The sequence below is a fragment of the Engraulis encrasicolus genome, chromosome 6 (genome assembly GCF_034702125.1).
Source record: "Engraulis encrasicolus isolate BLACKSEA-1 chromosome 6, IST_EnEncr_1.0, whole genome shotgun sequence".
NCBI classification, from domain to species: domain Eukaryota; kingdom Metazoa; phylum Chordata; class Actinopteri; order Clupeiformes; family Engraulidae; genus Engraulis; species Engraulis encrasicolus.
The window spans coordinates 11,848,386-11,872,157 of record NC_085862.1 but is presented as its reverse complement, the minus strand read 5'-3'; the positions used below and the strand labels follow the sequence as shown (position 1 = coordinate 11,872,157).

Here is a 23,772-nt window from a genome sequence, read left to right as displayed (position 1 = left end):
CCATAATCCCATCAATAATGTTAAACTGTCATCAATTGTAGATTCATGGCCCAGTTGTTTAACTCAATCATTAAATTTTTTCTTTTGATATATTTTGGCCTTCCAGCACAAAAAAAAACATGAATTGGGGAATTCGCATCATTAGAATATTGTAATAAAATCAATTTTCTTCATCAAAATTCGGTTCAGTTGAAATTTGGTACTTTCTACTTAACATGCAATGTTCAATACTTGGTTAGGATTCTCTCTGTCTTAATCAATGCCATGATGCGTTTAACATTGAAGTCAATGGCAGAAACTGTACATGGGAGTCAGATATGGAAGCCCAGATATCCTTGATGCTTTGCTGTCAGCTGTTCTTGTTTGTTGACCTGGTATCCCACACTTCACTCTTCAATATAGGCTACCCATAGATATCCATGCTACGTTTTGGTGTTAACTCACCAGTTTAATTCTAACTCACCAGAAATAAAACCCCATTCATTTTCAATTCATGAATGTGCCATTTTTGTCTATGTGCTTGCATTGCATCGTTTAACAGTAGGCCTATAGACAAATTAAGCATAGCGATGCAAATCTATGGTACAAAATAAAACATAACCAAATGTACTTATAAACCACTTTAAAATGAATGTAAAATTCACCAGAATGTTATACGGCAATTTAATTCAGTCCAGTGACCACTTGTGGCTTGATGCTAAAGTTACCAGTTACTTCTAGTGATTATGCTAAGCTATGCTAATAATTTTGATCCAATAAATCTTAATACTGAAAACACTGAGAAGAAAATGATATGCACATTCATGGATAATACTGGGAAATATGCCTACTCACTGCAATGTGAAAGTAAAAAAAATGGAGACCATTGGACCTTTGCCCAAATGTTTTGAGTTAAACCTTCAATAAAACAATATTTCAATCTTGCTTTGTACCACACTTTGTGCCAATATATCCTTATGATCATGGTAGCTTAGGCTACATCACAGGGAGCTCAACTGACAGGTGTTGGAACCTGTTACTTCAAACATTGCTCCTTCCTTTTATGATACCCTAGGCCTACTTTAAACCAATTAAAGTTATTGTTCCTTATACGGGACACTTAACAGTAACAGCAGTAACAATATTATATGCCATTTGTGGTTGGTTGCTAATAGTCTATTTATAAAGATAACCCAAAACCTTATTTGTCCAATTTTACTTGATGTCCCAATTTACCTTAGTTCACCCTATAGCCTACTAGGCTATCACCAAAGACAGATGAGAATAAAGCAGTTGTTAAGCTAGGGTTTTTTTTTTTTTTGTTTGTTTTGGGGGGGGTGTAGGGGTAGCCTTGCACGCCATCCTACGTACTTCCGCACTACTTGTAGCAACTGGTTTTTGTGGAGTTTGTTTTTTTTTGGGGGGGGTGTAGGGGTAGCCTTGCACGCCATCCTACGTACTTCCGCACTACTTGTAGCAACTGGTTTTTGTGGAGCGATGTTGAGCGATAGGATTTTGCCGGCCAACCCTCCCCAGAAAACAGCCAATAAGCGAAGAGACAGGTTGTGGTGGCGAAAGGGGGAGGACGCTCGTGACAATGACGTAAACACCTGTGCCAAAGAGGTTGGATATATAATAAGAGGAATCGAAACACGCCCATTCAATGCAAAAGCGTATGCTCAAAATTTGATCCCCTAATGGGGCGTTGTCCCTCCTTCTTCTTCTCTTTTCGTGGTGTTTCGCGGTGTGGCACATGACGTGCGCTACCGCCATCTACAGCGCTAAGGGGACTCCATTTATTCTCTACCTCAAGACTCCGAAGATCTCTTAATCGAAGGTGTCCTAAAGGAGCGTTCACCCGACGTAAAGTGGATACCGGAAAATAACCCGCCTGCTTTATCTCACTCTCATATACAATTCTCTGCCTGTGCTATGTTGTTGTTGAGTAACAGTCTGCTATTGGGTGAGAGCTGTCCAATCATTTCAAACCAGAACTGAGTGCATACTTCCTGCTTCCTGCAATCACATCAGATCAAACAACACCCAGACCATGAATATGAAATGAGAGAAAACGCTGCTTCCTACTTGGCGCAGCAAGTGAACTGCCTCATAAACATGTGGGCTGCACACGCAATTCACGACAGCTAGATGAATGCCAATCAGGGCAGATTAGGCCTACTAGTGGTGACATGGAGGAAGTCCCAGGACCGGGACCCCATAATGAAATCCCAAATTTCGGGGGACCCTATTTTTACGTGACTGGAAAAAAAGACTGAGCTGTCTTGTCAGGCTATGAAACCTGTACATAGTTCTGATATTAATTAATATCTAACATTAATTAATTACTATTCTGATTGAAATGCCACATACGATAGTTGATAGTCTGATTGAAATGCCACATCAGTATTCTTTTTACACTAGACATTTCAGGCGACCCCATTTGAATTCCAGGCAACCCATTATGGGGTCCTGACCCCAAGGTTGAAAACCACTGCTCTAACACCCCCCCCCCCCCCCCCCCCCCCCCCCCCCCCCCCCCCCCCCCCCCACCCCCCCCCCCCCCCCCCCCCCCCCCCCCCCCCCCCCCCCCCCCCCCACCCCCCCCAATGGGCAGAAGAAAATCTGCTCCCATGATGACTTTTTATTCTTTTGAGGCTTTAAGGGCGAGAGTGCTCAATCCAAGTCACATTTCCACCCCCTGCTGTCCTATAAGAGCGAGTGAGCCAGAGTTTTCTTTCCCTTAGAATTTGTGTGTGTGTGTGTGTGTGTGTGTGTGTCAGGGCTTGACACTATTTTTTTCACCCACCGGCCAGTGTGGCTAGTGATTTTCCCAGGTCACTAGCCATTCAGCCTTTCTACTAGCCATAAATTTGATGTTTTTTATCACGGTGGCGTAGGCCTACATCTAACCTCAGAAGATGCGGTGTGTGCTGTCCCTCCTCAAGTGTTTTCGTGTGACTTGATTTGACAGCCAGCTAAACTCATTCATTCATCACATGTGTAGGAATTAGGCTAGGCGAGTCAGTGTAGCCTCCAAGCTCCGTTTAATGTGATATGAAAATAGTAAAACTGTAACAAAAGAGCAAACAAGAAAGTAATCAATACACTGAAAGTCCGATTAATTAATTGTCCATTTCGTTGTCTTCTGAATAGGGGGAAACTTGTAACGATGGGATATAGGCTAACATAACGGGTAGGTGGATAGGATGAGATTACGAGTAGCAGATGGAAAAACATGTTATGGAAGATATAATGAGAATGACACTAAATTACTAAAGCTAAGATTGAGAAGAATAAGATCGAATAAAAGAGAAAGATTACTCACAGACGATGCTTTCTTAAGGGGTGTGTAAGAAACGGGAAGGATGGATGATGCAGACGTAGGGAGAATCGCTGTTTTGATTTATGATACTGATTCGTTGCTATGGCGACTATAAACAAAAACTGGCAGAGGCACGGGGCATTTAAAGAGACAGAACACTCCCCGCCTGGCATTATAATAATGCCACATCAACATTAAATGATAGAAGTATACATTAAAGTTTTACAGCTAGGTGATCTCTGACAGAGGTGGACACAGGTACCTCTCTGCTGTCTGCAGAGCAACTTTGGGGGACGTGGCCGCCGTCTTGAACTGGAATGACTGGTGAGCCACCTGCTGCTGGGAGGGATGCTGAGGAGAACTCTGCTGTTGGTAGTAGCCAGCCTGGGCCTGCTGACTGTAGGGGCCTTGAAGAGGGTGGCGCTGACTTGAAGGGGTTAAACCAGTGGACTGGGAGGTAGGGGCCTGTGATGTTTGGGTTAAGCGTGGACAGGGAGAATGTTGTGGAGGAGGGGGAGAGATTCGGGGGTAGAACGATGGCTGGCCCTGGGAGGCAAGCCCATGTCCCATGGCATGCAGGGGTGCTGTGGGGGGTGCGATGACTGCTGTTGCTGTTGGACGGGATGCTGCTGGGGGTGCTGTGGAGGAGCTGGAAGCTGTGGAGAAGATGGTTGCTGCTGGTGATGCTGTGGAGGAGCTGGATGCTGCTGGGGGTGCTGTGGAGGAGCTGGATGCTGCTGGTGATGCTGATGAGAAGCCGGATGCTGCTGGGGGTGCTGTGGAGGAGCTGGATGCTGCTGGTGATGCTGATGAGAAGCCGGATGCTGCTGGGGGTGCTGTGGAGGAGCTGGAAGCTGTGGAGAAGATGGTTGCTGCTGGTGATGCTGTGGAGGAGCTGGATGCCGTGGAGAAGCCAGATGCTGCTGGCGATGATGATGAGAAGCTGGATGCTGCTGGGGGTGCTGTGGAGGAGCTGGATGCTGCTGGTGATGCTGATGAGAGTTTCACTGTTGCCGGGGATCTGCTGATGCTGGAGAGTGTTGATGCTGTAGGATGCTGGTTCGGTTGGCATGGAGGGGCGGAGTGCTGATGCTGTTGCCATGGAAAGGTGGGATGCTGTTGTTGCTGTGATGGTATCTGTGGCTGCTGTGATGGTGTCTGTTGCCAAACTTGCCATGGTGTCTGTTGTCGTTGCCATGGTGTCTGTTGTGGTGGCCATGGTGTCTGTTGTGGTGGCCATGCTTGTGCTGGTCCTTCGCCCTCCCCGCCGTCCATTTCAGCCACCTCAAGGCGTGTGGTGGACCAAGGGGGTGGGCCTGGATGTGGAGCACTGACATGGTTGTTGCCAGTGCTGACAATTTCTCTGCCCTGTAAATATCTGGCTATATTAAACAGTTCATCAGGTGGACGAGATGGTGCAGGTGCATATGGAGAGTATGGGGTAGCTGGCTGATGTCTATGTTGCTGATAAGAGAAACAGAAAGACAAAAAGAGAGAAAAAAAATAAAAGAAAGACCAATGGTGCAGTTCACTGTTAATGGGCGTGGGCGTCGTGGGGTGAGGGCTATGATGCTGATATGGATGTTTCTGGGGCTGTTGTGGTTGGTCAAAGCTGGCGGCATTTCCTGGTGCGTGTGGTAGCTGTTCGACGTTTGCCATGTTTGGTTCTGGTACTGGCTCTTCGTGCTGTATGGTGATGACGGATTCTGGTGTAGCGATTGTCGTGGGCAAGGCGTTTACATAGTCCCGTACGCGCTCGTCTGCGCTTTCTGGCGATATGTCCGTGTGGTAATCTTGGATGGTGCTATGGGGTTCTTTTAGGGCTTGTTGGTTAATTGCTGCCGCTTCCAGCGCATCGGCTTCGGCTATGGCCGCGGCAGCCTCCCTTTCAAGTCGTAGGGCCTCTAAACTGGCTTCGAGTCTGACTCTTTCGACTTTCATAGCCGTTTCTTTTTCGGCGAATGCAGCGCGAACTTTAGCTGCCTCTGCCTTTGCGCGTGCAATAACGGCCGCTGATGTTGCTGATCTTCCTGACCTTTTTGACGAGCCAGAGTATCGAGAAAAGTTGTCCGACATACCTTTTCCGTTCTTGTAACCACCTTCTGAGATTATTGTCTTTTTACTGTGCTGTCCCTCCTCAAGTGTTTTCGTGTGACTTGATTTGACAGCCAGCTAAACTCATTCATTCATCACATGTGTAGGAATTAGGCTAGGCGAGTCAGTGTAGCCTCCAAGCTCCGTTTAATGTGATATGAAAATAGTAAAACTGTAACAAAAGAGCAAACAAGAAAGTAATCAATACACTGAAAGTCCGATTAATTAATTGTCCATTTCGTTGTCTTCTGAATAGGGGGAAACTTGTAACGATGGGATATAGGCTAACATAACGGGTAGGTGGATAGGATGAGATTACGAGTAGCAGATGGAAAAACATGTTATGGAAGATATAATGAGAATGACACTAAATTACTAAAGCTAAGATTGAGAAGAATAAGATCGAATAAAAGAGAAAGATTACTCACAGACAATGCTTTCTTAAGGGGTGTGTAAGAAACGGGAAGGATGGATGATGCAGACGTAGGGAGAATCGCTGTTTTGATTTATGATACTGATTCGTTGCTATGGCGACTATAAACAAAAACTGGCAGAGGCACGGGGCATTTAAAGAGACAGAACACGGTGTTAAAGCAAGATGAGTGTGTAGCTTTCAACATGGAAGTATATTAAGCAAATAGAAACTGAGTTACTAAGCTTTTTCTTGAATTTAGAAAACAATTGATACACAAGGGGCATACAACAGAATACAGGGAATATATGATGCCTATGTCAGACCAAGGAATAAACGGCCAGCCAAATTGGCTAGTGATACTGAAACTATTACTAGCCACAGCCAAGTTTTTTACCAGCATTTGTCAAGCCCTGCACGATAGGAAGTTATTACATGATAACATGCCTGCCAGCTGTGGAGAGGAGTATTAACAAGATTTAAAATTGCACTCCACGTAACAGTTTCATTTTTCAATGTTGCATCTTGTCACCAGGGCTTGACATTAACTTTTTTCCCGACTGGTTTTCCCGAGTCACTGGCCATCCAGCTATTATACTAGCCACAAATTTGATGGTTTTTAAAAAAATATTATGACGCTGTACATCTAACCTCAGAAGATGAGGTGCTTAAAGCAAAAGATGTGTGTATGGATTTCTACATTTATTTTTCTTGAACTTAAATACAAACAATTGATACACAAGGGGCAAAGTGCAGAATATACGCTATTCTGATATGTCATACCATAGAATAAGCTACCTGCCAAATTGGCTAGTAACACTGAAATTGTTACCAGCCACAGCCAAGTTTTACCAGCATTTGGCCGGTTGGCAGGTGCCAGTGTCAAGCCCTGGTGTGTGTGTGTGTGTGTGTGTGTGTGTGTGTGTGTGTGTGTGTGTGTGTGTGTGTGTGTGTGTGTGTGTGTGTATGGAGTTCCCACCCTTGGTACTAGGCTCATCAACGTCTGCATGCGCATGCAATGCATTCTGGATGAAAATCTTGCATGATGGTTACATTATCTTGTCCAACTTATCAAATTTCAGTCGTGTTGCGACGATGAGGTGACATGTCACATGGTATCAAACTAGAAAGTTTATTGAAAACTTGAGGGGGAAGGGAATTTGGGAGAGTGAGGGTTCCACTGGTTCCAAGAGTTACCGGGATTCCAGGGTTCGTCCAACGTGCTGTGTGTGCGTCCCCACCAGTGGCAATGATTCGTCCAATGGAGCCGGTGGTAGGTGGTCCGGAAGTCCTGGGATGGGGGAACACAAACACAACAGCACGATGAAACAGGGCAGAAGTACAGTTCAAGGAGAATCCAAAATCGTAGTGCAGAGACAGAAGGCTGGTCAGAATTACCGGGGTAAAAGAGTAGACAAGAGTCGTGCAGGCAGAAGGCAGGTCGGGTTTTCCGGGGCAGAAGAGTAGTCAGGATCAAAGAGGCTTGAGACAAGAGGGCTTACTCACGTCATAACAGCCGAGTACGAAATGATGGAGAGGGGAGTACGGAAATTTTATTATTCTTCTACGGTCAGTATTGGAAGCATCAGGGAAGCATGCAATGATACTTCCGCGAGGGTTGGAGGTCATAGGACAGTGTGAATGTTTGTCAGCGGTCCTTAATTACCCCCAGCAGAGAATCTCTAACAGGGAGAAGGTTCAGTCTCATTGGTTCCCATTGTAGCCAGTTAGCTTTGCATGCATACTGCAGTAACTATGGAGCGTCCTTCTCCCTGTTAGAGATTCTCTGGATCCACCTTCTTTGCCTAATGTCTATCGACCTTTGACTGGAGTTCAAAGTTCAAAAGTTTCTGTGCCTCTTGCTGAGGCCAGTTTTGTGTGCAGTCTGCACAGGTTCAGTCATGTCTAACTGGGAAACAATGAGTCAAGATGTAAGTATATTATGTTCCTTGTTTTAGATGCAAAATCATGTTGATGCATCTTCTTTTTAATATTAACTATTTTGTCAGGAGCTGGAAAAACAGTATTCTCCCAGTCGATGGTCTCACAGAATGTCTCCAGATGAAGTTGTTAAGTCTCACGTCACTGCATTGAGAGCTGGTAAGTACATTCCCCTGATATAAGATAAGATAAGACAAGATAAGATGAAACTTTATTGTCTGTTACACATGAAATAGAACATTGTCTTTTGGCATGGCTCCCATCATTCTCACAGGCACAACACTCAGAACTCCAGTGGCACGGATCTGTGCTGCAAATGTCACATGATACACTGACACAATTTTCAAAACAACACTGTCCTACTAAATGTTAATCCAACCTGATTTTTTTTAATTACTAGACACTTCAGACATAATTTTGATACCATTTATGTGTTGCACAACTATGTGCAGTGCAACTAAAGTTGTCATTATTTAAAAAAGATATAATACATTTTTCTGCAGCCAGAATGTTGTTTTAAAGTCCAATTTTCATAATTCTGGTATTGCTGGCATTCTTGGGCCAAGATGAATGCAGTGTAGACCTACTGTACATATATGAAACTATAGTTTCAATTGTGCTTGTGCTTTTTGTTTTTTGACTAAACAGCAGTTTTTGAGCGTTTGGCGTCTTCACGTAGATAATGTCTCCATGGACGTTACAGACATTCCAAATTCCAAAAGCTAATGGAGATGTTTGTCCTAATTTTAAACCGATCAGCTCACTCTCTGCCAAGCAATCGCCTGAATAGACTACTCACTTAGAACTGACACTTGTGCACGCAGGTTACACAAACACCCTCTCCTTCACTCTCCCCTCTCTCCAGTCTGTGAAATCTAATTGAAATTTTCAGCGCATAAAGCACGAGTTGCCATCTTGCCAGTGTTCAGGCTGTTGTTCCGTTTGGCAACCGTATCTTGGTCATTTCGTGAAGTTTTCACGAAAAAAAAATGGGGAAATTAACTTTAAACTTCGTGGTGCATTCACGTTATTGCCCGTTTTTCGTGGTTGGGCAACGCTTCCGCTGCCTATTCATTTGAATTGCCTGCCTGCTGCCTAGCGACACACTAGTTTGACGCCCTTTCGGTACTGTCACATGGTAATCAAATATTTCAAACAAGCAATTTAGGGTTAAGGTAAGGGTTAAGGTAAGGGTTAAGGTTAGGGTTAGGGTTAGGTTTAGGGTTAAGGTTAGGGTTAGGTTTAGGTTTAGGGTCGTATGACATAAGGCGTAAGTACCGAAAGGGCGTCGAATTAGTGAGTCCCGAGTGTATCAGCAGTGTTCTGTCAGCACCCCCTCCCCGCCCCTGCAGACGCTTGGATAACCATAGCAACAACACAAGCTGAAAATACCGACCACGAGTCGCTAGGCAGCAGTCGGGCAATTCAAATTAATAGGCAGCAGAAGCATTGCCCAACCACGAAAAACGGGCAATAGCGTGAATGCACCACGAAGTTTAAAGTTAATTTCCCCTTTTTTTCGTGAAAACTTCACGAAATGACCGAGATAGGGCTCCGTTTGGGCTGCGCGAAGAAAAAAAAACAGTACAGTGCAAGCGTTCTGCAAAATGTTTTGTGCTCTACTTCTACTATTGGCAATGAAGAGTTAATTGAGTGTGGTGCTTGACAGTCATCCTCATTGATTTTATATTAACAGCCTCCTCTCCCCCTCCTTCTCTGTTTCGCCAAGCACAAGACACACAAAGTGCCTTTGTGCGTCAATCCTTACGTTTACGAGTGATTCTACGATTCCCCTACGCTTTTGGCAAAAGCAAAATGTCAATTATCAGTATTTTTTTTCAACTAAACGACCTAGATGTTTACATAGTGTATATATTTAAGTTTCCAAACAAACAAATTGCCAAGCTTAATCTTAAATCATTTGATAAATACTCTAATGAAAGTGAACATTTGCTTGATTATTTTGTCAACAGTGTTATGGACAAATACTATGTCATTTCAAACATATATACAAATACTACAGAGTTGAAACAACATACGTTTGAAAGTGCTTATGTCCCTTAGCAATAATGTTGTCATTAATCTGTGCAACTGATATAGAAAATGTGATTGTTGAGCTTCACAAGTAGGATTTTATGATTCACTGTGATACAGATACAGACACATTTTCCATTATAAATCCCTGTAACGTCTGATTTGAATTTAGTCACCCTCCTTACACAAGACTTCCTTCTCCAGAGATAATCCCTAGTGTCTGTTCATATGATTTTTTCAACACATAAGGGATCAATAGCTCAAAAACACTTTCAAAACAGTCAACCGTGTTACTCAACTGTGTTACGGTCAACAGTGCAGGGGAACAAGTCTGCACTTTTTTAGGAGAAAAAAAACAGAGCAGACGAACCCATCTCCCTAGAACACAAATTATTTTGTTTGTTTGTCTGTCAATATGGAGATAAATTGGCAAAAACATACTCCTCCTCCACTGTCATCAGTGTTGCCAGATTGGGCTGGTTCCCGCACAATTGGGCTGCTTAGGATGGCCGTGTGCGGGTAAAAATGGCATTTATCAGAAAAACCCGCCCACTTTTTGCCATAGAAATCAATAGAATTGGGCAGGATTTTGTGCTTCTAGGCGGGTTTTGAACATTTTTTGGGCTGGAAATCATCAGCCTCATCTGGCAACCCTGACTATCATAGCTAATTGTAACACCATTGACGGTAACACGGTTGACATTTCAGCCATTTTTATGGTGTTGTGCTAACTGAGGACCTCAGAAGTTCCACCACAACACCTTAATCAATTCATGTATTTGTATGCTTTATCTGTGTTTTTCTACATGTGATTTCTAATTCAGATTCTTATGAATATGTTGATAACACAGTTGACAGGCAATTTTCCCGCTATGAGAACATGAAAAAGAATGGATTAAATTATGGAAGGATGGAGCTCAAAACTTACCAAAAAGTCTTCCCATATCCTGCCAAAGAGGTTGACATCACGTGATGTTATTAGTATGGCCTAAGACCAAACCATTACTGATTTATGGAGGGGGTTTCAGACCGTGACACGGTTAACACCGTTTTCGTGGACACACAAAAAATGGTAAATTTCATGTATAATGGAAAGTGGACTTTCTGACAGTTTTGTCATATTGTGATGATTACTGTGAATCAACATTTGCAATCGTCTTGGGCAAAACAAGTTTCTTTACATGCTAATATGAAGACTGAATCTGACATTTGGAAAACGGGACGGCATGAAAACGCCCAAAACCAGTATTAAATATTCATTCTTGCTGAGGGAAATAATGCCATGTCTACACTTTCTGTATTATATGAAAGATAAATGTTTTCTAATGTCCAAAACATCATTGGATGCAGTTAATAGTTAGTGGAATTGGCAAATAAAATCCATGGACTTAAAAGCGCAGTCGATTTGTAGAATCACTCTTATGAGGCACTTAAGTCCGATTTAACTCACTTTAAATCTGATTAAAACTTAATTCCACTCTAAAAAATATCATGTAAACACTTACCGAACAGGATTTAAGTTTATTCCGATTTAAACTTAAGTCCCATTGAAGTGGGTGGTTTATTCCTCTTTTAAATCCGATTAAACACGTTCCTCTGTCATGTAACCTTTTATTCGGAATTACAATAAATCCAGTCGTTCCACGCATGCTCGTTGACCACATGATGGCGCCAAGAGACCGTGCTCTTTGCCAGTGAGAAAAACATGGCGGCACTTCCTGTTGATTTTCACATGAAAGTTTTGCTTAATTTAAAGTCCCTAAGCGACTATAAATGTTGTGGCTTCCATATATTGATGTAAAAGTGCCCCACGAAGTAATGAAGCACAACAAAGTTACTCCACATCACCCTTTCACCAGTTCGTTTTTCTAAGCTAGGTGGGTGCTAACTAGCATTTGAAAGAACCAGACCCAAAGGGGATTTCTTCAGCCTTGAGTCCACTGAGGGAATTCATTTTCGGGCTGCTTCTGTCCCAGTAGTAAACAGAGTTCCCCGGAGGTTTGGCGACCACGCCCCCACGCCTTATTTGGCTCACTCAGCACGTGCGTCCTCAGTCCAATCGCAATGCTTTATTTTCCCCAGACGTTTAATCGCATTTAAGTGAAAGTGCCATGTATACACGTCGCAAAATAACTCTTAATCCGATCTACTTAAGTCCGATCTTTTCAATCCGACTTAAAAACATCATGTAACCTTAGCAATTCTCACCTCGACTGGACTGGACTGGACTCGCACGTACGCACGCACTCACACGTTGGGGTTTACAGTTGCCATTTACTGAAATGGCATTTTGAAAGTTGCCTTAGCCTCATGAGTTCTGAAATAATGTTTATGAATATTTGTTTCATTTTTTAGGCACAGAAAATGCCCAGCGCATTTCTCAAACTCAGCTGAATATTCCATATGGTGAGGGGGAAGATGAGAAACTGGACATGTACATGCCACATAACTTCTCTCCAAGTAGGTTTCAACCAGTAAATCTTTTTTCACGGACATTGTCGGCACATAACGATGGAAATAAGAGTTAAGATAATCCCACTGACATCAATGTCCCAGTTTTACACAAAGATTGCGGCTCGTGGAGCCTCTGACACACAGATTTGTCATTAGGCTCGTTCGTGACGATGCAGTAAGATTTTTGCTAGGCAGTGGGCATGCGCACTTTGCCAGTTTGATGCATTGTTTGATGCGCATGCCCACTGACTAGCAAAAAATCTTACTGCATCGTCACGAACGAGCCTATTGAGATAGTTACAAAATAGTTCCAGGAAGTGAACATCAAACACAGAAAGTGCAGTAAAGGTAAAAGTTCATTTTGCTTGTTATGTGGTGGTTCTGTGTTCGTCTCTAGTGAAAAGAAAGACGCTGTCTAGAACTATTTGAATCTACCGGAATCACGTCACCAACAGACTTCCTGTACCCCGGCTGTCACAACTCTGAATTCCATGGCTCTGTGTGGGCATAATGTTTATGGGAGGGGAGGTATGCATGGGAGGGAGTTAATTTTTTTTTCGGGTTTGTACATACATTATGCATGCCTGAACGTAGCTGTATGTGTGTGAGAGAAGGGAGTCAAGATCTGAAAGTTGTTTGTAAATGATGTAAAGGCATGACAAATGGACCAAAGTATTCAGATTACGTTCCTCACATTGAGTAATTTAATGGAATACCACATATTACAAACTACATTATGGGGCATGTATTCTGTCATCTGTATTAGGATTAAAAAAAGAAAAGTAATGTTTCCAACACTGGTTTTGATTGTCCACAATACAACCGTAGCTTTGCAATGACCAACTGCTGTTGTTACTCTTTCGATTTTTAGATTGTCCCTTGCTTATTTATATCCATGGGGGTTATTGGCAGTTCTTAACCCTTTCATGCACGGTGTCCACATACGTGGACAGTAATTCTAACCCCACTTTAGATAGGTAAATAGTGGTTATTTTTTTCCAAATTGTATATGGGAAGTACCATGAGGTTCATTACAATACTTTAACAGCAGTTATAACTTTTTGCACTAAATATTAAGTGTTTGATGACATCATCAATCTAAGAAATCCACCGATGTGAATTATGACCATAACAAGCATGTTTATATCTGAAAATCAACCACACCAAAGGGCAATTTCAGGTTTTAAAAAATATTATGATGTTTAGTACAGTTCACTTGAGAAGTCTATGTTGTTAAAATCCAAATTTACAATAAAGGTAGGTTTTTATACAATATAAAGCTACTGTCCACGTATGTGGACGTTGCGCATCAAGGGAGTCTAATGATAAACATATTATTTATGATTACCGTGAGAATATTCTGCTCATTTTGGGCAAATACTTAATGTTATGAGCATTTATAATGATTATAGTGTGAAAATAAATTATTTTTAACATATTTAACACATTTTAACACTTTTAATTTAATAAATTCAAGAAAAACTACCTAAAATTAGTGTTTCACGCACGTGTCTATAGGCATATTTCGGGTTTCTTTCACCACAAAATGACACAAATGATGTAGGAATGAGCTAGAATACATGCTGAATCAAATACAGATCTGTCTTCATCAGAATTGAAGTTTTTTTCCACATGCAACAAGGTTTCCCCACAAATCTTGCCATAGCTGTGTATGTAAATATTGCTAAATTGACAGTTTTTTTTTCTCTTTTTTCATCTTTGTTCGTTAAATACTGTAATATATAATGTGTAAGTGTCATATAATGTTGTAATATTACATATAGTAACATGGAAAGTAAGTAAAATAACTTGCATTTATAATAGGAGGTCTATTTAACACTATTTTTTCACAGAAAATACTTGAACATGCTGATGAATGACTACAAAACGCATGTGTCTGGAGGCAAATTTCATATTACCTTTCATATAGGGACAACATAAATGATGTAGGATTGAGCTAGAATCCATGCTGAATCAAATACAGATGTGTCTTCATCAGAATTTAAGGTTTTTTCCACATACAACAAGGTTTCCCCACAAATCTTGCCATAGCTGTGTATGTAAATATTGCTAAATTGACAGTTTTTTTTTTCTCTTTGTTTCATCTTTGTTCCTTAAATAGTGTAATGTATAATGCATAAGTGTCATATAATGTTGTAATATGACACAAGGTAACATGGAAAGTAAGTAAATTAACTTACATTTATAATAGGGGGTCTATTTAACACTATTTTTTTTACAGAAAATACTTGAAAATGCTGATGAATGACTACAGAACGCATGTGCCTGGAGGCAAATTTCACATTACCTTTTATACAGGGACAACATAAATGATGTAAGATGGAGCTAGAGTACATGCTGAATCAAACTGAGCTTTTTGTTCACCAGCATCGGCTGTCTTCTTGCATGCAATAAGAATTTCCCACATATTTTTCTATGACCGCCTATATAAACAATGCTATTTTTATATATATGTTTTTGTTGTTGGTTAATTACAGTGATATATGGTGTTAAAGTGTTATATTGTGTTGTTATATAGCATAAAACACCATAAAAATGAATAAAACAGCTTAATTTGAACTTGAAATACAGTATAGGCCTATATAACTTTTCACTCCTTTGATGCGCAGTGTCCACATATGTGGACAGTAAAATAACTTCCACATCAAAAGAGATTTTTGAAAAATTCCAAAAGATTCTTCATATTAGCTCCATTATGAGTGAGAAAATCAATATATAAAAAATCTTGCACATTTTTTTCATGGTGTCTGCATGAAAGGGTTAAGGTAAGTGAGATATACATTCATTTGATATAGTCTGGCTTGGGGAAAACCACAGCAGCAACAATACTGTGGCATGATTATCATCGACTTTCAAATCTTTTCAAGACTTAGTCTTAGATCGAGCTCAAGCTGCTCAAAGTTGACTGGTTTCCGCCAAAGTGGGTGGAGTTCTCAATTTCTCCGGAGATCCGAAATGATATTTACATTGCAGTTGGTCTGACTAGAAGCAACGCAGAAGGTCATCACTAGGAGGACGTGGCCTGGCTAGCAATAGGCCTACTGGGCCTTTTGACATGAACTGACTTTCTTTTTTTATTCCATAAATATGCCTTAAAAGCAAGGAGGAGTCTGGTTTCATGGCTGCCTCCTTGGTCCCCAAAGGCGTAGCTGTGGTGGCTGTGGATTACAGCATTGCCCCAAAAGGTAAGAATTGATGGATGTATGAAATGTAAATTGCTTATACTTTTTTTACAAGCTATACAGTCCGTATATACTGAACACATTGCATGGCATGCCACGTAAAATGTAATATTTACACCTCATGCATTGAGTTCCAAAATTTCAAAACACTTCAACGCATATGCTGTCTGTGTGATTTTGGGAACTCGGTGTTGCATAGAACGGACATACTGTAGATGGCAGTGAAAAACTTGGGTCATCATCTGGACATTTTAATCACAATGCCAATGGCTCTGCGCCAACCCCAAGAACAATTTTGATAACACTGCCTTTGATTGTTGTTTGCTGATTGTCATTTCCGCATTGTGTCCAATCACATGTTTGTTTTGTTGGTTTTCAACCACTTCTTTTTCTTTGAAATGGCAGGGAATATGGATTTAATGGTATCACAAGTGCGAGCGAGTGTAGTGTCCATCATGCAGCGGTACCCATCCAGGTTTGGCTACCCTCTCTCCCTGCTCTTTTCTTTTCCACTTTCCCTTTGTATTGAGGAATACCATCATGTATGTGATCAGAATTCAGCCCACATATGACATCATAAGGACTTTGTGGGATTTTTATGGGAGCTGTAGAATGTTCAATTAAAATTCTACAGCTGGGGGGAAATTCTTACTCCACAAAGGGTTAATCATTGATCTGTTGAGCAAAGCTTGCTGTGATTAACTTGCATGTCGGGAGTTTCACACATTGAACAAACCTGAGTAATTTGAACACTTGAATATTGAATAAAAAACCAGAACAATAATAATAAACCTTAGCCATCTTACCCTTTCCTCACTGAGTGCGTATACATGCAGTTCAGTATCCCGAATATGAACGGGATATTAAGTATCCCGAATTTGCGTTTGAGCATATAAACACTTCAGTATCCCGAATAAGCCCTTATTCGGGATACTGAGAAATCGGGATATGCTAGGTGGAGTATTCCGACAGAAGCCGGGATACTGCCGCATGTAAACACCTTATCCCGGATAGAGGGGCTTCCCATGGAACGCTGTCGCTGGTATCCAGGCTACACGCATTTGAAGAGAATTCTATAACGGCCAAGAACGTTGACTGGGATATTACGCTCTGTGCTCATGTAAACACCTTATCCTGAATATGATCATAACCGGGATAAGCCTCATATTCGGGATACTGAACTGCATGTAAACGCACTCACTGTTTTCTAACCGTTGTAATTCCGTAACATGCATGCACGCTGTGCAGACTGCAGCTGCATGTGCCATCATGAACGCGGCCATTAACTGTTTCTTTATTGAACATTTATTATTATTTACAAAACATGTCAACCCACACCCACCCTAAACCCAAGGCACACACACAATAAACAAAGTACACATAACAAAAGCAAAGCAAAAAACATTATAATCATCATCCCAATAACAAAACAAATTCCCATTCAAGTTCCCACTGTATACGCATGAACGACCATCCGGGTACTTTGCTCCTAAATGTGCAAGTTCCCACTGTATACGCATGAACGACCATCCGGGTACTTTGCTCCTAAATGTGCGTTACGCCCCTTTATGGGTGAAAACAAACCGAATGTCTCATCAACTTACATGCTACATCGGCTACCCTAAATGAACACAGTACATGCTTCAGGCACGGCTGTTTGGCAATATTATTTGAACAGCCGGCAACACAACACGTTTTCGGCATGTTGCGCGTGAACAACGCTTGTCTACAGGTCCTTATCTTTCGTTTATTAAACCCCAATAACACCAATTGACTTGCATTGCCTGTTTTCCCCCACAAATGGGCGTAACGCACATAGAAAACGTCACGCCGTTCATGAGTATTCCAGCCCTCTACATAAATTTATCTGCCTACGCAACTGCATCCTCGTTTCTGATTGGCTGATGGGGTTGCAACTAATTCCCTATAACTTGTCAGGCGTCAAACGTGCGACTAAGTTAGGTTACTAATTCTAAACTGCAGGTTGCTATGGCCAAAAGCCAGTCGTTAGTTCTATCGCATTTGTTTATCAAGTCGAGAGTCAGTCGTTAATTCTATCGGATTTGGTTGTCAAGCCAAGAGCCAGTCGTCAGTTCTATCGCATTTGGTTGTCAAGTCTGTCGCCCTAAAAGTTCTACTACATGCATCTGATAGAGGCGCGCCTGATTACGTGCGCACTAACTGCAGTTCATTGGTTACAAATTTACAGATAGGCCTAGCAATAGATGACAAAAATAGGCCTATCCTGTACCGAAATTCTAAGCACCTGCCTCGCCATCAATTGTATCGAAACGAGTCACCTCGTCATCTGCTCCACTCCCATGGTTTTTACAATGTAGGCTATTTCCCGCTGCCTTCCCTTTAGTATTGATCTGAAAACATCCTTTTTTAAAATTAGGCTACTCTCCTCTTGTGGGGAAGGAAAACGTGTGAAAGGGGAAGGGAGAGTTATCAAAAATGACCCTAGCGTGAGGAATCTCTCTCTCTCTCTCTCTCTCTCTCTCTCTCTCTTTAACGCACAAAGTTCACAGGTAGCCTGTGATGATCAGCAGGGGGAAATAGAGGCGTGATGCAACATGTGTCGATTCAGCATGTAGAAATGCTTCGCAAGTTTTTGTTCTTAAACTTCCATCCCGCCGTGGTATATGGCCAAGGGAAAATTAAATAGGCCTAATCACAGCGTCGGCAGGCTACCAAACGAAGATTCTAGGCGCGTCAAGTTGGACGTCCGCACAGCAACATTCTATCTTGGTAGAACATGGTTCCTACAACTTTACAGACAATAATAGATTAAAAAGTACCCCACCATAATGGCAGATAAGCGGGATAACGGCCTTCAAGGTCGACCGGTTATAGAAATTAATGGCTTGGTGGAGGCAACTTTGTCTCCGCGCTGCGCGCGTCGCCAAACTTCGGAGCCGCCGCCTCGCCATTAATTTCGTATAACCGGTCACCTCGTCGACCGTTATCCCTTACATTGTTACTTTCTAGAAAATCATAAAACGCATACCAAATTTGCCAAAACCTTTCTAATTTTCCCTTTAAAGTAAAACTAATTCTCTCTAATGCAGGCCATTATCTGTTTAATATATATATAAACTTTATTACAGGCTCAAGGCCCACATGAGAGACAGCATAGTACATAGATCAATTAAAACAATACATCACACATTCATAAATACACATTCTATAAAAAAATATACTATATACATATAAGTTAGTGAAGGCACACATGCCAGTTAATCAATATGGATATGGATATCAAAGTTATTCTAGCTTTATTTGCCATTTTAAGTCTTTCTAGTTCTCAATAAAGCTTATTAATCTTGAATCTTACGTTTGTGGATATTTGGTCATAGACTAGGCTGTCCATGCACGGTATCTGTGTACACACATAACCTAAACGCCCCTACATAAAATGTAATATTTAATTGCAGGAGGAAAAAAAAGTGTCCTCTGATTTTTCCGATTTTTTTTCCCGAATTTTATAGTTTATATTTACTCAGGAAAGAGAATACATCACACGGGGACATACTGGGCAATATGACGATATATATATCGTTATCGTGTTATAAAAGCGTATATCGTGTTCTCCTATATCGTTTATATCTTGGTAGTAATTTTATCAATTTTATGCTATTGAATATCATTTAATTACATTTCATGTTGTCACAATACACACTATAAGTTGATGTAACTGTAAAAATAAGAATAGAAAGATTCATTTTAAAAAAAGGTTGTTTTGCGACATGAAAAAATAAAGAGCAAATAAAGAAAATAACTGAAATCGCATGTAATTGTGCTATATCGTGATCTATTTCGTTATCGTGATATAAAGTAATCCATATCGTGATATTGGGGTTTTTTCCATATCGCCCAGGCCTAGGACATCTTGATTGATTGATTGGTTCATTCATTCATTCATTCCTTCATTCATTCACTCACTCATTCATTCACTCATTTTCTCTTTTTATAGTGAGCTGTATCTCTGTGGGCACTCTGCAGGAGCCCACCTGGTGGCAATGGTCCTCTCAGCAGACTGGTCCAAGTACAACGTCACTCCTGATATTAAAGGTGTTTCCAACAGTCAGGGCTGGAATTGTAATTTGGCATGCAGGGCATTTTCTCGGTGCCCGCAGTCTCAGGGGCCGATGCTGTTGATTTTTTGTTGTCTTATTTGTTGTTATTGTTGTTTTCCGTCGTACAGATCGGCCCTTCAAAATGGGCCGGCCTGATGGTCCATCTTCAAATATAGACAATGGACTGAGCCAATCATAATATCACAGAAAACCAAGGACTGTGTAGGGCTTGTCATTGCCAAAAATGCCAGGGGTGGTTTTAGGCCCCAGTCCAGACATGCTAACAGTTATTATGCTTGTGTTCAGGTGCTTTCCTATTAAGTGGGATTTATGACATCGTACCAATTGTCTCCACATATGTGAATGAGCCACTCACTATGACCAAGTAAGACAATATAATAGTGGTAATTTTAAGTGGGTATTTACAGATATGTTGACTGTGGAACTGATTTGTGATGGTTAAACAACCTTCTCTTGTCTGCACAGTGAAGTTGCTTTGCGAAACAGCCCCATGTGCCTACTTCATCAGCTGAAAGGTAGTGTGTCTATTATTTTTAGTTGTTGATTTTCGAATTGTTTGCTGGCCATTCACAAATTTGTCACAGATGTTTTCAGGAATATTTGGAAAGAAACCACTCAAATACTCTACTCTTTTAAGGCTCCATCAGTACTGATGTGGTGATTGCTGTGGCAGAGCACGACTCCCCAGAGTTCCGTAGGCAGTCAAAAGACTACTACAAAGTAAGAAGTAGTGTGTTTTTTGTTACTGATTGCTGATTGTAGGCCTACGCATTGCATGTGAATCATGACATTTGGCACACTGTAATGGGCTGAATGGAAACCACTCGGAAACCGACTGAGCAACAACTTGTAGACGCGACGTTATTTAAAACAAAACAGGATCACATAATGACTGGCCAATTTCATCACAGAGCATGTACGTATAATCAATGGGCAGCTCTGACAAAATAGAGCTTTCCACTAATTGGGACATCCGTGGACATCGGCGCCGGTGTGCAAGGCTGTATTGAAAACCGTGGAATGGAAGTTTGCAGAGCAGCGTGGCGCACTTTGTCGGAACCTGCGGAGGCCCTTACATGGACCAACCTATCCTATGTTTTGCAAAGAGCAAAAATAGAGGGAGGGTGGGTTTTGTTGTGGCCTACACCTTCTGTTTTGTTTTAAATAGAGGGAGGGTGGGTTTTGTTGTGGCCTACACCTTCTGTTTTGTTTTAAATAGAGGGAGGGTGGGTTTTGTTGTGGCCTACACCTTCTGTTTTGTTTTAAATAGAGGGAGGGAGGGTTTTGTCATGACCAACACCTTCTATGTTTCTCTGTTTAACAGAGTTTGAAGAGCATGGGACTAAGGGCCACATTTGAAGATGTTCCAAACACTGACCACTTCAACATCTTGGAGAAATTTGTTGATCATGACTACAGTCTTACACAGGTTTGTTTTTATGTGAATATTTGAAAAAATATATCTCCAAACTCTAGGTGAATTGGAGGCAATTAAACATGGGGTTTGTACGATGAGTTCAACCTACCAAGAACTAACCCAGGTTTAAATTGGTAAACAGGAGTTGCATAAGATGTGCATTACCAACATCTACACCGCTAAGGGAACTCCATTTATTCTCCAACTAAAGTCTCCTAAAGGTCTCGTAAAGGGGTTTTAACCTTACACGCTTATCTTGTCTATTTATCTTATTCTACAAGAAGATATTTGGTGATACGTTCTTGTTCCTATTATTCTTATTCCCATTCCAATTGCAAAAAGGCTTTGTGCGTGCAAGATCCAGGTGCAGACATGTGCTGTCAAACGGGGACTGACACGTTTAATATAGGCCTATCAAAAGATAAAATCAAAACTTCACCAAGATTTTTAGGGTGCAGCCATTTTTTACTTTTGACTTCTGCCATTATTTGATACTTAAAAAAAATATAATTATTAGTTGTTTTCTCTGTTTATTTATTTTCAAATGAACATCTAAAGATTTCAATTGTGCTTCTGTTTCTGTTTCAGCTTCTTCTGAAGATGATGGGGAAAGACTGAATTGACGATGTGGATTTGTAATGTTTTATTGTTATTCAGAAGAGGTCAACATTAAACAGTCATTCAGTGTTAACTTAGCATTTGTAGTGCCTCCATTGACACCCATTGGTCATGTTGTTCGCAAGAAGAAAAAAAAAGAACATTTCCTTTTCCATTTCCATTTAAGTTTTTCTTACTTCAAACAAGACTACGCCACCCTGGGAGACAGACAGACACACACACACACACACACACACACACACACACACACACACACACACACACACACACACACACACACACACACACACACACACACACACACTTTGTTTTGACATTTGGTAGTGCCAACAATTTTTATCTCCATTGTTCTTAGTGACCTAGTTGGTGCATACAGCTGAATATCCAGTAGGTAGCTGGTCCCATCCCATTTAATGATTTAAACACAAGAAGTAATGCCTTAAAGTCAATTATGCCGCTCACTAGGGGCCAATGCAGTGATCTCAAAATTGCAGTAATATGTGCAATCTTTGTTGCTCTTGTCAGTCTTTTTTGTTCCGTCTTGTTGCTGCATTTTGGATTAGCTGCTGCTATTTGATGGTCTTTGGGCAGGCCAGTGAAAATTGTACTGCAGTAGTCAACCCTAGAAATGAAGGCATGTATTAGTTTTTCTCTTTTTTCTTTAATTGGTGGTCTGAGCCCGGACCTAAATGCAATCCAATACAGACCCAGAGTTTTAGTAACAGGTGCTTAGCCAACTTTTGTGTTTGTAATTTTAAGATGTAACCTCTCCCATCCTGTCTGACATAGGCTACAGTAGCTCCACTGAGCAAGGGTTGGGGCCAGCAACCCTATCCCATGGCTCATCTTTATAGGCCTAACTCTGAAAATCGCAAAATCGCAAAATCTCTCTCTCTTATCGCTAAATTTCTTTCTTATCGCAAAAACCCTTGAGGTCATGGCGGGTTAATTGGTATTTTAAAACGTGTGGGCCCAAACCTGTTTCGTGTCTTGTCATTCCTAAGTAGGCTATGGTGATTTTTTTACAATCTTATAAGATTAGCTAAAAACTTAATTTGTTAGACATGAAATAGATCCAGTCATTCTCGCAGACATCACCAACTACTACTATTGTTGTACTCCAAACACAATTACATTGCCTTTTTGACAATGACAATAAACTTGAATGACAATTAACTTGAATTCTTGAATCCTTGAATCCTTGAATAGTAGGGTTGGAATGTTCTTGCACATGTTTGGAGAAAGAAAGAAAGAAAGAAAGAAAGAAAGAAAGAAAGAAAGAAAGAAAGAAAGACAGACAGACAGACAGACAGACAGACAGACAGACAGACAGACAGACAGACAGACAGACAGACAGACAGACAGACAGACAGACAGACAGACAGACAGACAGACAGACAGACAGAAAGAAAGAAAGAAAAGGAAATGGAACAAAACAAAAAGAGCCAGCAAGACAATAAAATGTAATAGTAAGACAGTAAAAAAGTAGCTTAAATCTGTGTTGGTGTGTGTGTGGTTGGGGGGGGTTGGGGGGTTGCAAAGCTGAAATGTAAACACAAGATGGCGCTTAGCAACGCCACAGATGGGTGTGCTGTGTTGCTATGGGAACATGGAAAAATACAAGAAAGCTCAGGAGCATAGTTAGGGGTTCACGGCTTGGGTCTCCCACCATCTATCAAATAGTGGCCGGCAGGTGAGAAAGCTCTCTGCCCACTTGTGTCGCTGAAAGTAGAACTTTCAAAAATGGTGGGGGTGTTATGCCAAAACTCGCATGATATCCAGTCCAGTAATTTAGAGATCACAGATCATTGCAATATCTGGCCAATCCTCCTTAGGGATCAGGTCATGAAAAACAAAAAAAGACATGTGGACTATCTTCATCAGATGTGATATTTATGAAATTCCTTTTCTAAAATATTCCTCTTAGAAGGCATATAAGTACTGTCTCTGCATACTGGACTTCGATACTGGAGTGAATGTCTTCATGGTCAATGTCACAATAATAAACATGTATTCACATTGATTTGTAATCTAGCCATCAAGATAAACTATTCAGATCCTGTATCACTCACAATCTGGTGTTTTTCACAACAAGCTGACGTACTGTAGGTACACCCCTGACCTGAATGCACACCAATGAGGAAACAGGGTTGGGCTCTTTGACCTTTGGCCATAAGGAAGAGCAAAACAATTTCGAC

The 23,772-nt window shown here is 41.2% G+C and overlaps 1 protein-coding gene across 1 annotated transcript; it reads left to right on the top strand.

Annotated features, from left to right (window-relative positions):
• The first annotated feature begins 7,655 nt into the window (after positions 1-7,655).
• afmid (arylformamidase) lies at positions 7,656-21,647 on the top strand. Its single transcript, XM_063200637.1, has 12 exons — positions 7,656-7,738; positions 7,817-7,907; positions 12,138-12,242; positions 13,108-13,171; positions 15,357-15,442; positions 15,845-15,914; positions 19,416-19,513; positions 19,825-19,903; positions 20,005-20,054; positions 20,177-20,259; positions 20,864-20,968; positions 21,545-21,647. Exons 1-12 carry the CDS (start codon positions 7,709-7,711, stop codon positions 21,572-21,574), a joined length of 891 nt encoding a protein of 296 aa, XP_063056707.1. The 5' UTR covers positions 7,656-7,708; the 3' UTR covers positions 21,575-21,647.
• Positions 21,648-23,772: the final 2,125 nt, after the last annotated feature.

Coding starts and splice junctions, on each gene's coding strand:
- afmid (XM_063200637.1), top strand. CDS start 7,709: ATGTCTAACTGGGAAACAATGAGTCAAGAT. Junction 19,514..19,824: donor CGTCACTCCTGATATTAAAG/GTGTTTCCAACA, acceptor GCTTGTGTTCAG/GTGCTTTCCTATTAAGTGGG. Junction 20,055..20,176: donor CCTACTTCATCAGCTGAAAG/GTAGTGTGTCTA, acceptor TACTCTTTTAAG/GCTCCATCAGTACTGATGTG.